This window comes from Zingiber officinale, chromosome 4B (genome assembly GCF_018446385.1).
Source record: "Zingiber officinale cultivar Zhangliang chromosome 4B, Zo_v1.1, whole genome shotgun sequence".
NCBI classification, from domain to species: domain Eukaryota; kingdom Viridiplantae; phylum Streptophyta; class Magnoliopsida; order Zingiberales; family Zingiberaceae; genus Zingiber; species Zingiber officinale.
The window spans coordinates 19,876,135-19,891,352 of NC_055993.1; the positions used below are offsets into that span (position 1 = coordinate 19,876,135).

General features: G+C 35.7%; 1 protein-coding gene across 3 annotated transcripts; it reads right to left on the bottom strand.

Moving 5' to 3' along the window:
- Positions 1-1,053: 1,053 nt before the first annotated feature.
- Positions 1,054-11,890, bottom strand: LOC121974828. 3 transcript variants are annotated; one of them, XM_042526085.1, is made up of 5 exons: positions 11,762-11,861; positions 10,745-10,824; positions 8,873-8,967; positions 6,754-7,025; positions 1,054-2,085 (listed from the first exon to the last, which is right to left on the bottom strand). In XM_042526085.1, exons 2-5 carry the CDS (start codon positions 10,754-10,756, stop codon positions 1,289-1,291), a joined length of 1,176 nt encoding a protein of 391 aa, XP_042382019.1. In that variant the 5' UTR covers positions 10,757-10,824; positions 11,762-11,861; the 3' UTR covers positions 1,054-1,288. The 3 variants fall into 3 exon arrangements, with proteins under 3 accessions (XP_042382019.1, XP_042382016.1, XP_042382017.1); XM_042526082.1 differs by lacking the exon at positions 10,745-10,824 and adding an exon at positions 11,618-11,683 and having other exon boundaries at positions 11,762-11,857; XM_042526083.1 differs by lacking the exon at positions 10,745-10,824 and having other exon boundaries at positions 11,762-11,890.
- Positions 11,891-15,218: the final 3,328 nt, after the last annotated feature.

Sequence of the window (15,218 nt, forward strand, 5' to 3'; positions counted from 1 at the left end):
CAGATGGTTTCAGGGCTGCATTGATTAGATCCTAGTATGTATCCTTGTTCGAGCATTTTGCATGACTCGATACCAAGTAGTTATCTCCATCGAAAAGGCATGAAGGAAACTAAAACGGTTTCGGGTTCTTTGGAAAGATTTCTCCAAATAGGGACAGGATGTTCTGATGAAAGAGGATTAAAAGCCTAAGAAACAAGAAGCAGACTGGAATATCAAGAGTAGGCTCCATTGATTGAAAACAAAGTCACCAAAGAATAACAAAGAGGAGGAACATTACCATTAAGAAATCATAACCTCCGAGAAAGAATTTGTATACACTCAGCTAAATTATCAGAAAAGAAAGCACAGAAAGAAACCTTGCAATCAAATCCACCACCACACTCAAGCCACATCTAAGCTTACAAATCTTCAGTATGACGGACCTTACTAGATCCAACAATGGAATATGCCACAAGACCCTCCCATACAAGCAGTTCTTCATCAGATCAGCCTCCGAAGTTCTTGAATTCTTTTGTTCATGCCAGCAAGATCCATGGCAAGACGACTTCATCTGCAAACCTAACACCATCGACAGTTAAGTTGCCTTCCAGGTGGCCAGATCCATTAGTTTTCCAGATGCCCATCAAGTTGCCAGAAGCCTACCAATTAATTGCATGAACAACCCAAATGTATAGAGTTGGGTTACTAAACTATAATAACTGGGTTTACTCCACTCAAGTGGTTCCATCAAAAGGCTTCGCCAAAATATAATACACATCCACATGGTAATTGAAGTATCAGAAGCCAACTGAAATAGGATCTATAGTTCCTCTTACAAAACAAGCCCAAGATAGTCAACGTGCCAAAATATTTTCTAAAACAAAGTGATGAAAGTGTCACAAGGAGAAGCAACAAAAACTTAGCTGTAGAAATTCTCAGCTACGTAAATTATGCATACATGCATTACATGCTATACAAGTTTCAACCATTTATTCCAATTCAACAATATGTTTAATTTAACGAAGTACAGGAGTCACATTTTAAAAATATGAAATCGAAAGGGCAAGAAAAATATGTTTGATTATAGATGCATATTGCAATAGCCAAAAACTTCATAATTCTCAGTTTAGATATGACAATGCAGAAAATCATCATATAATGGAAATAAATTCTATCTCTAGTACTTTGTTGAGAAAAAATGCAGCAACAAACTTCTTGGCATGATTACCTAACTGACAGGAGCAACTAGATCAGCAGACTATGCAAACAACTTTTTAAAATGTTACTGAAGACCTGGTTACTATCCCCATCAACAAGGATCTTCTTCCTCAACTGGAGTATACCACGATGGATGTTTCTTTTGGTTGCTCAACATATAGTTCAAGAAAAGTTCTTCATTGCACATATCCCTTGTAGCAACAAGTACAATTGTTTTTAATACCGGAGAGTTGCCATATTGAACATCAGCATTTCCTGATTTGAACCAAGAAGTGCCAAATCTCTTCCTGTTGACACTTTGATCGAGTCCAAAAACAAGGTTAGGAACATAAACTCTCATGTCTTTCTCAGTCAATGGAAAATCATACGGGCAAACCATGACATTAGGTGCTACCCCTTTGGGTGGATGGTTGGCAAAATGTGCAGAAGCTAGAGGATTGCGCCTTTCAAGTACTTCCTCATAGGTTACTATGTTGTTATCTTCGACTGGTTTACTAAAAATTCTCCAAATCCCATCAGATCTTCTATTGGATTCTTCAGAGAGATGCTCCTTGAATTGTGAATTACTATCCCACAACTCTCGGGCTTCACCACCACGACCCCAAGTTTGTCCGTCAATCATAATTCTATCATACCTTGTAATAAGATAGGCGTTGGAAGCATTAACCATGGGATAGCCTGGAATGAACCGGTGGTAAGCTGGTGAATATATCAGCCCAGGGTAAAATCCTATGATAGATCCAGCATCAGCTTCACCATCAAGAAACAAGCCTTGGCCAGCTTCCTCATGAGGAATTTCAGATGGCCTTATATCAAGTGTATAGCCAATGCATTCCTTCAGACCCTGAGATAATTCCTCGCGTGTCATTGGCTGTGTAACAGGAACAACTGTACTGCAGCATAATTTATGTTAGTCTTTGATGCTAATACTGGGACCCGAATCTCGTATAGATTTTATAAAGTTCTTGCTGTATTTTTGCTAAACATGATACATTGGTCTGATGTTGGTGTTATGAGATATCAGTATGCTGTCACCTTTTGCAAATTATATAACAGCTTTATATGGTCTGAAGATATTCAACACTCAGAAAATGGATCCATGTTGTGCTAGCACCAACTAGTTAGAACATATTGAATGATGTACAAATTGAATCAGTCAAAAATTTGGATTCCTAAGTTTGATCCTCAACTTTGTAATATAAGCTAGTCACAAATATCATGCCTAACAAAAAAAAGGCCATTCCCACCATAATTGTGTGGCCTACAAGGAAAACAAAGCAAATGTTTGTAACCATCATGGACCACAAGGATCAACTCCTCTGAATGAATCAGACAATTAGTTGGGTTAACTCAATGTTTTACGTTGCACAGACTTAATCATGTGCATGTGTTTTATGTGTTCTATTCGACCATCCAACTTTTGTAGTTTGTTAGATTGAACTAGTATATTTACATTGTGGGAAAGCATGTAGTTGCTAAGTTTAGAAAGTTAATTTTCTGTTGAGAATTGAAATTTTGACCACTTGAAAGTATTTTCTTTTCCACAAATATAATCAGAATTGTAATAACCAGATACATAGATGTAGAATTTCAATTCAATGGTCATAACTGTGAAGAAAACAAAATGGAGGAATTTAAAAGAAAACCAAAGATTTTTTTTCATCCTCAATTCCATACATTTACCCTCTGTTTGGATGGGGTGAGGCAAGGTTCATTAATGGAAGGGGAAGGGAGGGGAAGGAAGGGAAAGTAATATATTTATCTTACCCTTATTTGGAAGGGAGGAAAAGTTCATTTGAGAGGAAAGGGATGGAAATGAAGGTTAAATATATAAATTTACAAAAATATCCTCTTATTTTTTTTAATAAATCTGCATGTGAAAAAATAAATAAGGATAAAATTGGAATAATTTCTCCTTCCCCTGCCTTACACCCCAAATTGGGGTGTAAGAAATTTCGCTGATTCCCGAGCATGCAAGGGGAAGCTTTACCCTTCTCTCCCCTTCCCCTTCATGACTCACTCTCTTCCAAACAAGTGTAAAAATTCTTTTTACCCATGTTTACCCTTCCCTCCCCTTTACTCACCTCCTCCCAAATAGAGGGTAAAGGGGATAGAATCCGGTTCAGTGGGGGTTTTAAAAAGCAGAAGCCTGACAGTGAATAGTGGGAAAGCTTTTGGGATCACTGTGCGCGTTTCTTCCTCATTCCCCGACGCCCCCAAACCTTTTTTCCTTTTACGCGATTTTCCCCAATCCGGCGACGACGGCGACTCCGACAACTCCTGTGAACGGTGACGACTTCATCCTAGTGTCCTCTTCCGACAGAGGGTTAAGGTCCACGATAAATTTGCTTGTGAAATCCAGCGCACAATAGAGTTAGTGATTGAACCTAAAGATAAAATAAACATTTATATATTCTTTTCTGCTAAGGAACAACTAAAGGTATGATAATCTATCATTTTATGGGTATTCAAGGTAGTATCGAACAGAGGAATGCATAGCCCCCGGGACAGGGTGTCGTGGTTAGGCCCTCCAACGGTAGACTAAGCATCTGGAGTTCGAGACTCAATTGCGGAATACTGTGCTGGAATTTTTCCCTCGATGGGTAGTAGATCCGAGAGCACTGGCTATTAGGATGGGTCTCCACGTGCACTTTCCCAATTTACCCTGATGGCAGGTAGGAGACTTCCGTGGGACCAGACTGATCACCCAAGATTAGTCAGACCGACGACTTTGATACCTAGTGCCAACTAAAAAAAAAAAGAAGAAAGGAATACATAGACATCTACAAAAAATTCTTACTAAAATAACATTTAAATGGAAATATTAGTTCACAATGTGTGCAAATAAGAAATGTGTGAAAAGGTAAATTTGATATCAAAACAACACTACCACAAGGATGTAATGTAATTTGAAGATCCCGCTCATACTACTAGGCATTAATGCATTTAGTGCATCACCCCAAAATCCATTAAAACACTCCTTTAGATGAGGCAATGAAGTAAGTCTTCATACCCGTCACCCCAGGATAGTCAATGAGACTAACTGAGATTGTCATCATCATTAATCAAGTAAGTCTTCATAAACGGAGATGAAACCTCAATGAGAATGAAACCTAGACTCAACAAATGAAATCAACGAAATTTGCACTTGAGAAGACCAGGTAGAGACCTAACAAGATAGAGAGTTTGTACAATCCACAAAACAATAATGAAACAATTCCTAGAGCCATAAAAACAAATCCTCTTAACAAGAATTGAAACATAAGTATAAGAGGTTAAACATCACTTCTCAATCTCTCCTTAAAAGGTGCAATAAAAACACAAGAGAGGCACAAGAGAGAAGAGATTACCAGAGAGATTAAAGTTAATTTCTTACAATATCTTATACCGAGTTTGGAGCCTTTTTCCGCATTGGATCCCAGATATTTAATATTAGCCTTACCATAAACTTTGGACAAAATCTATTATGTCAACAAGTGGAGCCACTTCTTAGAAAAAGTTCCAGTTTCTCTTTAATCATTACATAGTTATGACTCATGCCTTCTTTTCTCCTATTGCTTTATTTACTTATAAACAAAGGGACTAATCTAGAAATTTGCAAACAAGTTAGACTAATCTTCAAGAGATTTGTTCTTTTCTTTCTCAAGGACAGCCATTGTCTTCAAATACTAGGGATTTGAATCAATCCTATTAAAAACCAGATTTCGGATCCAATTTTTGCTCCTGTCTTGTACCTCGCAAATAGGAGACGAGGTTGTTCACAGAATCTTCATATAGGCGTTAGTGTCGAGCGGGTAAGCATGGGAAGCTACAGCGAAGGAGAAAATCATGGAGAAAAGGCATTCAAGAAAATAAATGGTAGAGGGCACTCCTATTATTGGATACGATAGGGCGCAGTCAAAAGGAGGGCACTAATCTTGAATTTGTTCAAGATGAGGGAGAGGAAGATGCTCCTATTGCAGGATTTGAAGGTAATCTCTTATGACCAAGGTTGTCTTTTTGCCAAGGAAAGAGACACTGAGATCATAGGCTGAAGAAGGAAGGAGGTAAGATGGATTGCGACAAATGGCAGAGTCGTCTGTTGGCAACCAGGGATGTGGTAGTTGATCGTCGCAACCTCTTGATCTTACATACCATGGAAAGCAGTCAACAGATAGGTGAAATGCATGGCAGTTCAATGACTGTCGGTTGGTGATCGGCACAGATCTAATTGTCATGGCATGGTAGATGGGTGGTGAACAATGAATGCACAAAGAAAGAATTAAGGGTGATAGAATAATGAAGCATCAAAAATCGAATTAGGATGATGCAACACCAAATCAAAGGCTTAGAAAATTTGGACAAAATTAAGCATGGGATAACAATCTCATATAGAGATTAATCAAAGGGGAATTTTATCAACTGAAATCATGAAAAATAAATGGAAATAACACCTTTATATACTAAACTAAATTAGGAAATAAATAGTTCTAATTAGGTACAATAACTCTCATTAACATTCAAGCAAATTAAATGATATTAAACTTTCAGCAACTAAAATAAAATAATTATCAAAACAATTAAAAAGTCAAAATCAAAAATCAAAATTGATTGCTTGTTTGCATCACCTACATTATGTCAACATGAACTCAAATTATTTGCATTTACTTCAGCATATTTATTTTGTTATTGTTATGCATGTATAGCTTGCCTATGACTATGATATAGTATGTTACTAGTGATTGTACATGTATATCTAGCCTATGATTTTGATAGAATATGTTATCAGAAAGGAGTTCATCCCTTATATAGGAACTGAGCCCTCCGATTCATAAGAAAGATGTCGCTATGAGAAAACATTAACTGAGACAGAAATAAATGTGTAGGATAATCCTGACTATATTGATTGACTGTTTTTCTCCTGATGTGGTTCTTACATAGCAGTGCTACCCATTTGGTTCTGTAGCAAACTTCAGAATGCTTCAAAGCCAGAGGAAATCCTCAACACAACCTAGGGTTTAGACTTGTATATCCAGACATTAGAGCTGCTAGCATGTATTGATGCAACTATCAATTCTGAGTTTATATTCCAATGAGAAACAAAAAATTTTACCATTTCAATCTATATCATCAACAATATTCCTCAGAAAGTTGAAATAGTGCAAGTATTGCAGTAGAAAGTTCTCTAAAAATCAGGTCCACATGACATTTTCAATACACTTTCTCTATCTAGCTTTTAATACACATAACTTGTGGAACAGATACAACAAACTAGAGTAGAAAAAAATTACATTTTAAAGAGCAAGATATTTCGAGTTGTGTTTTAAATATACCTTGTGTGATCAAGTCTGTGTTTTCAACAATTTTATTTGCAAGACGTTTTAATAGCACTTGCATATAAGAACACTATACAAAGTTAATATAAAAGCAACTTAGCAAATGCATTTGAGACTAGGATGAACCTTGATTTATCTCAGTTTTTTTTTGTTTCCACAGAAAAATAATAAAATAAAATAACAAAAAAATTTAAAAAAAATAGTGAAATTGAGTAATTACCAAGCTGTTCAAGCCACTAACCAGATTCATTATTAGGCGTTCCTTTTCCGACAGAAAAACTCAATTCACTTTGTAGAGGACCATTCTGGAAGGATGAACTTGAACAAGATTTACCATTTATGCTTCTTGTGTCAGAAAGAAGAATTTCATCCATGACCTGGCACATGTTTTTGAATTGAAAATGAACATTTTCTTGGACTTGAATCCATCGATCTTTAACAGAGGCTTTGTTTGCCATATCAATGATCTCTTCAATGTCATTCTCATCAGCATTCTTTCCCAGACGATTATAGCTGGAATTAGAATCAGCAACTGTGAGATTCATAATCGACAGGTTCAAACCAAAGAATTTTCAGAACAAAAAGAGCTAAATACCAATCAGATAGCAAGTAACTTCCATAAAATGAGAAGAGAAAGAAATACAGTAACGATTATGAACTGTGAAATTATAAATTTCTGTAAGGGCTGAAAACTTCAAGCAAATTAAACAGATAAAGCTCTGTTAGTCACTCTAGTGGTCTATCAACAGTTAAACTTCATCATCAAGAAGTAGCATACAAGCTTGAAATTAGTTCCATAGAAATAGTATATAAACAATCTCAAGAGGTGCCATCAATATAGCTAAATCACAATTTCACGATAGAGTGGTTACTTGGAGTAAGGGAGGTTGGAGAAATAGGTGAGGGAGGTGAGAAAGAAGTGGGGGAGAGAAGGGGCAAGGAGAGGGGTGATCAAAAGATGTCTATTTGGAAGGGGAGGAGGGGAAGGAACCTCAACCTCGTCTTGACTCAATTTGACTCCATTTGGAAAGGTGGTGATGGTGGTTGGCATTCAAGTGTGGTTTGGCAATGGTGTGGTGGCCCACCATGGCCCAGCCATGAGTCGATGTTGGTCCAACAATTGTTCTGCCATAGTCCGACTATGGCCAACATTGATATGGCAGACAGATATGAATATTTGATAGCCATCATGGTCTGAGCGATTGTTGACAGTGGTCTGACATGACATTTGGCACCCTGCAAACAATCGTCCCTCCATGTTTGAATTCCTGGATCCGCCACTGCTGGCGTGAAAATTGAATCCAACAAGCAGTAGTATTCCTTTGATGATAGATGAGAACCAATAATTATCAACAACAATGGCAAGCAAACGTTTGACACCTAATGGCGACTAGTGGTTAGTGATGAAAAAAATGGTATATTAGTCATTATCATTTTCCTCTTATCCTTCCAAGCAGTCCAAACAATTGTGAACAGATTCTCATAAGAAGTCCAATGGTAACACTACCTTAATCCTAAGTTATTATGAACAGATTCTCAATGAGAAAAAAAAAAGGGCAGTCCAGTGCACGAAGCTCCCGCCATACGGGGTCCCGGGGAAGGATCCATTGTACGCAGTCTTACCCTTCTTTTTGCAAGAGGCTGTTTTCAGGATTCGAACCCGTGACCTTTTGGTCACATGACAACAACTTTACCGTTGCGCCAAGGCTCCGCTTCATTCTCGATGAGAAAAGAATAACTAATTATCTATATAATCCTAAAATATAGTTTCTCCAATCTGCCAAGAGTTGAACTTTATCATCAAGATGTTGTCAGCAAGCTTGGAAATTAGCACAGTTTAAATCTAGCTAAAATCACAGTTTAAATCTTGAGACATTATGAACAGATTCTCAAAGAGAAAAGAATAACTAATTATCTCTATAAACACTGTGCATAGTTTGTGCAATATCAGAAAACAAAATGTTTATCTGAGAACAATATTTTTTTATTAAAACATTTGAACTATTTCCAAAATCAAGGAAAAGTATTGTCCTCATTCTTTACATTTACTCAACACAGTTAATGTTCCAGCATGGAAATAACAGTTAATGAAAAATAAATCATGAAGTTGAAGCACAAACTGAAGATGATAAGACTGTTCAATTGCTCAAAATTTAGAACAGAAAGTAGCACACTGAAGACTGACATTCCATTCTTAATATGCTGATCCTCTGAACATTGATTGTTTCAACAAGAAAATGTGGAAAATAATTAATCGCATCAACTTACCTTCTGAAAGTCATGTTTACTTCACCAATGAGATGGTAGAGATTGATAAATTATTAATTATACTGAACTAAAGCATTTTTTGTTGCACTAACCTGGTATAAAGAAAGAGACGATGTAAGTCAGCTTCAAACTGAAGATGTCTTGGATCTCTAGTAAATATTGAACTCTTTGCAAGTACATTGGCAGCCTGTGATTATTTGGTATTAATTTGAATGAGAACCAAGCACAAATTGAACTATGTGAGAACATCAAAATTCAGAAAATGGTCCTCAATGTTCAGAAAATACAGTTCATCAAAGAAAGCTAACAGATTCTTTTCACCATAAATTCAGAATATCAAAGCAAATCCATAGCCGCATTTGATAATTTCTGACTTATTTCAAACCATATTTAAACCATCAATGTCAATCCCAAGTCCAAATGAATAAGGTAAATGAGCAAGGACCTAAACCATATTTGTTATGAGAATGGATCATCACAAGCAATATGGCCTTGTAGGCTAATGGCAGGATGAAATCCATGTTGACCTAAAATAATTGGAAACTATTGCTTTTCTTTGTTTTCCAATTCAAAGGTACATCAACCAACTGTTACATAATTTAACAGAGATGTAGTTTTCTAAGTTATTTTCATGCTAGACGCATGTCTTAATCTGAGTTTTGTTTAGAGCATGACGAAACTTGGTAGGCACAAAAAAATAATTGGAGAAGTTACACCATAGAAATCAAGTCTAATAAATGAAAAATAATCTAAAAAATCGCATGATTTAGATATAGTGATATCTCATTGTTAACAAAGTTAATTTTAACCTCAGTAACGGTTTTCAATACTGCTTGTGAAGTGAGGTTTTCACATCCTTCTAAGAATCCAGGTCACAACCCCAACGGCTCCCTTTCCATAGATTAGATGCGAACTCTTTTATATACCAAATGTAAATTGTTTAAAATATGCTAACAAGTAAAAGAGAGACTAAATAGACAAACCAGTACATAGAAAGCAAAATGCAAAAAATAAAACAAGCAACCACATGACGATGAAATCTCTAATCATCCAGGCAGTAGCAACCCAACTCAGATTTGCTGGTCCACAATCCCTAGTCCCCTCCTAGTCCACTACATGATTTCAATATCTTTCATCTAGTGAATTCATCCGAAAAAATTGTCATCTAAATTACCTCAATTCCGTGCATAAATTATAATTTTTTTGCATTTTTTTACCTTATCAATGTATTTAATTGGGTTTTTTTCCCCAACTTTGATTCTTAACAAAAAAAAAAACCAATTAAATACATCGATAAGGTAAAAAAAATGTAAAAAAAAATATAATTTATGCACGGAATTGAGGCAATTTAGATGCCAATTTTTTCGGATGAATTCACTAGATAAAAGCATCAAAATTGTGTAGTGGACTAGGAGGGGGCCAGGGATTGTGTACTAGGAGATCTGAACTGATAGCAACCTGTCTCAAAGTGACTCCAACATCACAACTCAACAATCCTACTACTTAGGGTGGTGTTACAGTCACCTTAAGGCATGCACATGTTGTCTGAATTATTGTAAGTTTTCATCATCTTGAAGCCAGATTTTTTGTTAACATTTAGTTTTAAAGGTATTTCAGTGAGTGTTAGTTGGTTTGCCTATTTAGTGTCTCTTTCAATCGTCAATGTATTTTAAACAATTCATATTTGGTATATAATTATTTGGGTATTCAGCTATTTTATGATTGTTGAGGCATATGCTCATACTTATGTTCAATTTAGGTGAATATTGTAAATATATTTTGTAATGTCATGCCACAAGGACCTGCACATATTGTAAAGGTAATATCAATGAACTTATCTGACAAGCGATCCCCAACTAGCGATAATGCACAAGGCGGATGCTCATAACTTATGCTCCTAACTCAAGGTAGTCATTGTATATTTGTATGCTTAAAAATATATCTAGAATCATCATCTCACATACCCAAATGAGCATCTTTGAGTTGCATCCACATGAGCTCAGTCATTCAAGGTTTGGACTTTACTACAAGTAACCTCCTTATCCTACAGCAAAGGAACCCAAAGAAGATGAACCTCACGGATAGGCTATCCTCCTACACTTTTACAATAAACTTTAGCTGCTTTTAAAAAATAAATAAATAAATAAAAGAAGAAAAAAAAACTCATTAGCCAAAGGGCATAGTTGCTTAATATTTTTACTAGCGTGCTTTCATGAACTGGGATGTTTCGTGACTATAGAGAAAACAAACCAAAAAAGTAATGGCTGCAACCCATTTTTATCAAAGGCAATTTTAAGTTCAGAAACTTTTCTGATATAGATGTCAGTAATAGAGCTTTCCAATCCCTCTCAGAATTATCAATGTTACTAACTCTATTGAAGCTAGAAATCGTGCATTTAAGACTATTTCTAGAATCATCAGCTTGCACACAAAGCCACAACCTTTTCACATTAAAAATTAGTGGCAAATTGATGATCTCCACAAAATCAGAAACAGATAGATAAAGGACGACAAATTCAAGTAAAAGTTTATTTATTTCCTCAATGAATGTCTTTGATGCCAAAATAACAAAAAAGAATGTCTTTTTGAGTTACATCAACGTGATTTCAGCCCCCCAAGATTCGATCTTTACACAAGTAGGTGACCTCCTAATCCCAATTCTAACAAACCCGAAAACGATTATGCTCGAGAACAGACATCTGTTGTTTAGCTAAAACGTCATTTTGCTTCCTCCGCTAAAATAACTAACTACTAGTCCAAGGGCATATTTGTTAAATATTTTACTGAAAGAGATTCTGCAAATACACTGAAATCGTGAGAAAATAAAAAACAAATACAAATGATTCGTGAAGTCGAAGAATTGGACTTCTCTTTGGCACGACGATCTCGAATGTCTGACAAATCTAAAAAGCGCAATGATACGGAAGGTTTCAGACCTCGAAGCCTAAACCACTCGAAGCGAGCAGTAGAAAGTTTTGTACCTCCAGAAATTTTCGAAAGAGGAAGGACATTTCGAGAAAGCGAACAAAGCGCCGCCGCCGCCGCCTCCGTCTCAAGAATCGAAGCCAAAGCCTCCGCAGCGGCTTCGCCGATCTTGAACTACGATTCAGGAACCGGACCGACCCAAACCAATCGAGTCAAGCCTTGGCTCGAGCTCGGCTCGATTCGATTTATATCAGCTCAGCTTGAGCTCGAGCTTGATCAATCTTATAAATTTAAGCTCGAGCTTAGCTCGATCATTTAATCCTAGGCTCGAGCTTGACTCGAAAAGCTCGAATTAAATTCAAGCTTTCGAGCTCGAGCTCAGCTCGAGTCATAACCTAAGCCAATTTTACAGTATTTTTTTTATATTGTAAATCAAACAATAACAAGTTTAAATAAATAATGATCAAACTCATCCCTAAAATTAAACATCAAAACATCAATTATTCATCTATGAGATAAAAGAAAACTACTTGAAGTTCAAACATCACAAATTCACAACACGTGAGATAAAAGAAAACTACTTGAAGTTCAAACATCACAAATTCACAACACATATCTCAAATTCTTAGTCTCAGATAATAAAAAACATAAATCAAAAACACAATTATCTCATAAAACATTATTCTTGTTGCCAAAATATCAAACTTCATCTCAAATTTCCAACAAAATTAACCAAATCCAAAAACATGATATTCCAAATTCAAACCATCCAAAGTTCCAAACTGCTCAAAACACTAAATTTCTGCAACAATGAATATCTTCATCTCCATCTCAAATTCTCAATCATACCACCTATACTGCAATCTGCATTCAATAACATGAAGTAATATTAAGCTTAAGTTTAACTGCAATAGCACAATCTGCATTTAACAATAGTAAGTGATATTAAGCTTAACTGTAATAGCACAATAATTACACTGGAAACACATATTAAACAAAGAACTAAAATCTTACTTACTTTAAGAGGTAGATACTGGAAGAACAATTTCTTGATAAGTTTTAGCTTTCTGAAAAAGTAAAAATCAGATCAATAAGTGATTAAATACATTAGTATGTAACTTAGAAAGTTAATAATGAAATTTAACTTACTTTAGTCTTCTTTTCAGTCCATGTATATGTCGAAGCCAATCACCCCCACACAGTAGAGTTTGCACTGTGTCTGGAGAGAGAGATGAACGATAAGAATCAATAACTCTTGTCCATACACTAAATGTTGCTTCTGAAGCCACTGAACTCACTGGAATAGCTAAAATATCAGCTGCTATCTTTGACAATATTGGATATTGCATTCTATTCATTCTCCACCATTCTAAACACGAAAATTTTTTAGGAATCTCATTCTTCTTTAGACGGCCTTTTTCAAGATAATCTACTAATTCAGATCTCTTAGTCTCTGAAATTTCAACTTTTGCACAATAATCATCAAAATCATCCCAATTATACACAGAATTTTGTTGACTTCTTCTAGCACTTGAAGAACCAAAACTCTCAGGCTCATATAAATGAGGTGTTCCTTTATTAGTTTCTTCAACAACATACTCCTGATAAAGAGAATTAATTATCTCCTTAACTTTTGAGATATGCTTAGAGACATCCAATTCAGAATAAAGTTTAGGAAAACAAAATTCAACCGCAAGCATTTTTTTGGTTGGATCTAACACAGCAGCTATAGCCATCAATAAATTACAATCACCCCAATACTTGTCAAATTTTTCTTTCATTTTGCTAGCTAGTTGCTTAAGAAACAAATCTTCATGTTGTGCATAAATATCCAATGCTGACTTTATTTTTTGAACTTCTTGAAGAAATAAATTTGAAGTAGGATACTCACTACCTGAAATAATGTGTGTGGCTGTCCAAAAAGACTCCAACAGTGAGCAAATCTTTTGAGCTTTATTCCATTCTCCTTCTTGAGGGCAGCAACCATAAAAGGGATCACGTTCTTTGAACATCTTAAAAGCTTCTTTGAACTTGAGTGCACAACTTAATATCTCAAGAGTCGAGTTCCACCTGGTTTTGCAATCATGAATCAATTTTTTATCCTTCAACTGTAGTTGTTGCACACACTCTGCAAATTGCACACATCTTGCCTCTGAACGATTTACATATTCTACACTTTCCCTTATATTACCAATAATATCTTCAATCTCCCTCAATCCATCTTGAACGCACAAGTTCAAGATATGTGCACAACAACGAACATGAAATAAATTTCCTTCACATGCCAATGTTCTTGACCTTTGAATAGTATCTTCCATATATCGAATAGCCAAATCATTACTTGAAGCATTATCAACTATAATAGTGAAAACCTTGTTTTCAATGCCCCACTTTTCATACACTTGAAAATGGCATCAGAAATTTGAAGACCTCCCCTTGGTGGTGGAATGTTAATGAAACTTAAAACTCGCTTTTGTAAATTCCAACAAGAATCAATCTAATACCCAGTGACAACCATGTATTCAATCTTTTGAGTCTTTGACTTCCAACAATCTGTTGTCAAACTTATTTTATCAACACACTCAAGACTCTTCTTCAACTTCTTTTTCTCAATCTCATAAATTTTCATACAATCTGTTCGGCATGTCGTCCTACTAATTTTTTGCCATTCCGGCATTCCACGCCTCATCATTAAATTGAACCCCTCTTCATCAAGAATGGTGAATGGGTGTTCATGCATCATGATCCAATGAGCAGCTGCCTCCCTCATTTGTTCCATGTCAAATTTTCCAGAATGCACAGTCAGAATGGATAGCGAAGCTGAATCAGTAGGCAAAAAACTCAACTTTGATTGTTGTTCAGCCGCTCGTAAATTAATTTTTCTCTTCACACAATTTAATCTATGTCTCAAAAGACTTGATGTGGCCCCTGATTTACCCAATGTAAAAATAGATTGACAATGTTTACATTTTGCTTTCTTTGATCCATCCACTGTGTCAAAATCATTCCAAACTTCTGAAATTTTTTTCCTTTTCTTTGTTTGGAATCCCTCTTCCTCTTTTGCTGCAACATTTTCTTGTGTTTCTTGACCAGCTGTGGCAATTTTCTTGTTGATCTCAAGATTAACCTCATTACTTTCAGCTATGACACTATTTATGGTAAGTGGAATAGATGACCCTTCTATAGACATAACTGATCAAGAGATAAAAAACTGCCAAATAAATTATAAAAAACTCAGAAGAAAAAAAAATAAAGTCGAGAGAATATAAATGATGAATTAGGACAGACTAAAAGTATGAATTTTACTATTGTTAAGACTTAAGAGAAGAATATACTCTTTCTTAATGGCTCAAGTTTTTAGATCATAGTGCTCACCAACCAGACTTTGCACGCAGAAAATGTATGTTTGAATCATGCACATTTAATTAACCTTAATGATAACAAATGCTGCAGATAACAGAACATAGGAGAAAACAGACCATATATAATTGTACACATTCATACCTTACTTTT

Bases quoted from the DNA above. Each gene is read 5' to 3' on its own strand.
- LOC121974828 (XM_042526082.1), bottom strand. From the start codon at position 11,791: ATGTCCTTCCTCTTTCGAAAATTTCTGGAG. The intron at 8,968-11,617 runs GTATTTGTTTTT...AAATAATCACAG, and splicing joins TTCGACTTCACGAATCATTT to GCTGCCAATGTACTTGCAAA. The intron at 2,086-6,753 runs GTTAGTGGCTTG...GCTGCAGTACAG, and splicing joins AACGCCTAATAATGAATCTG to TTGTTCCTGTTACACAGCCA.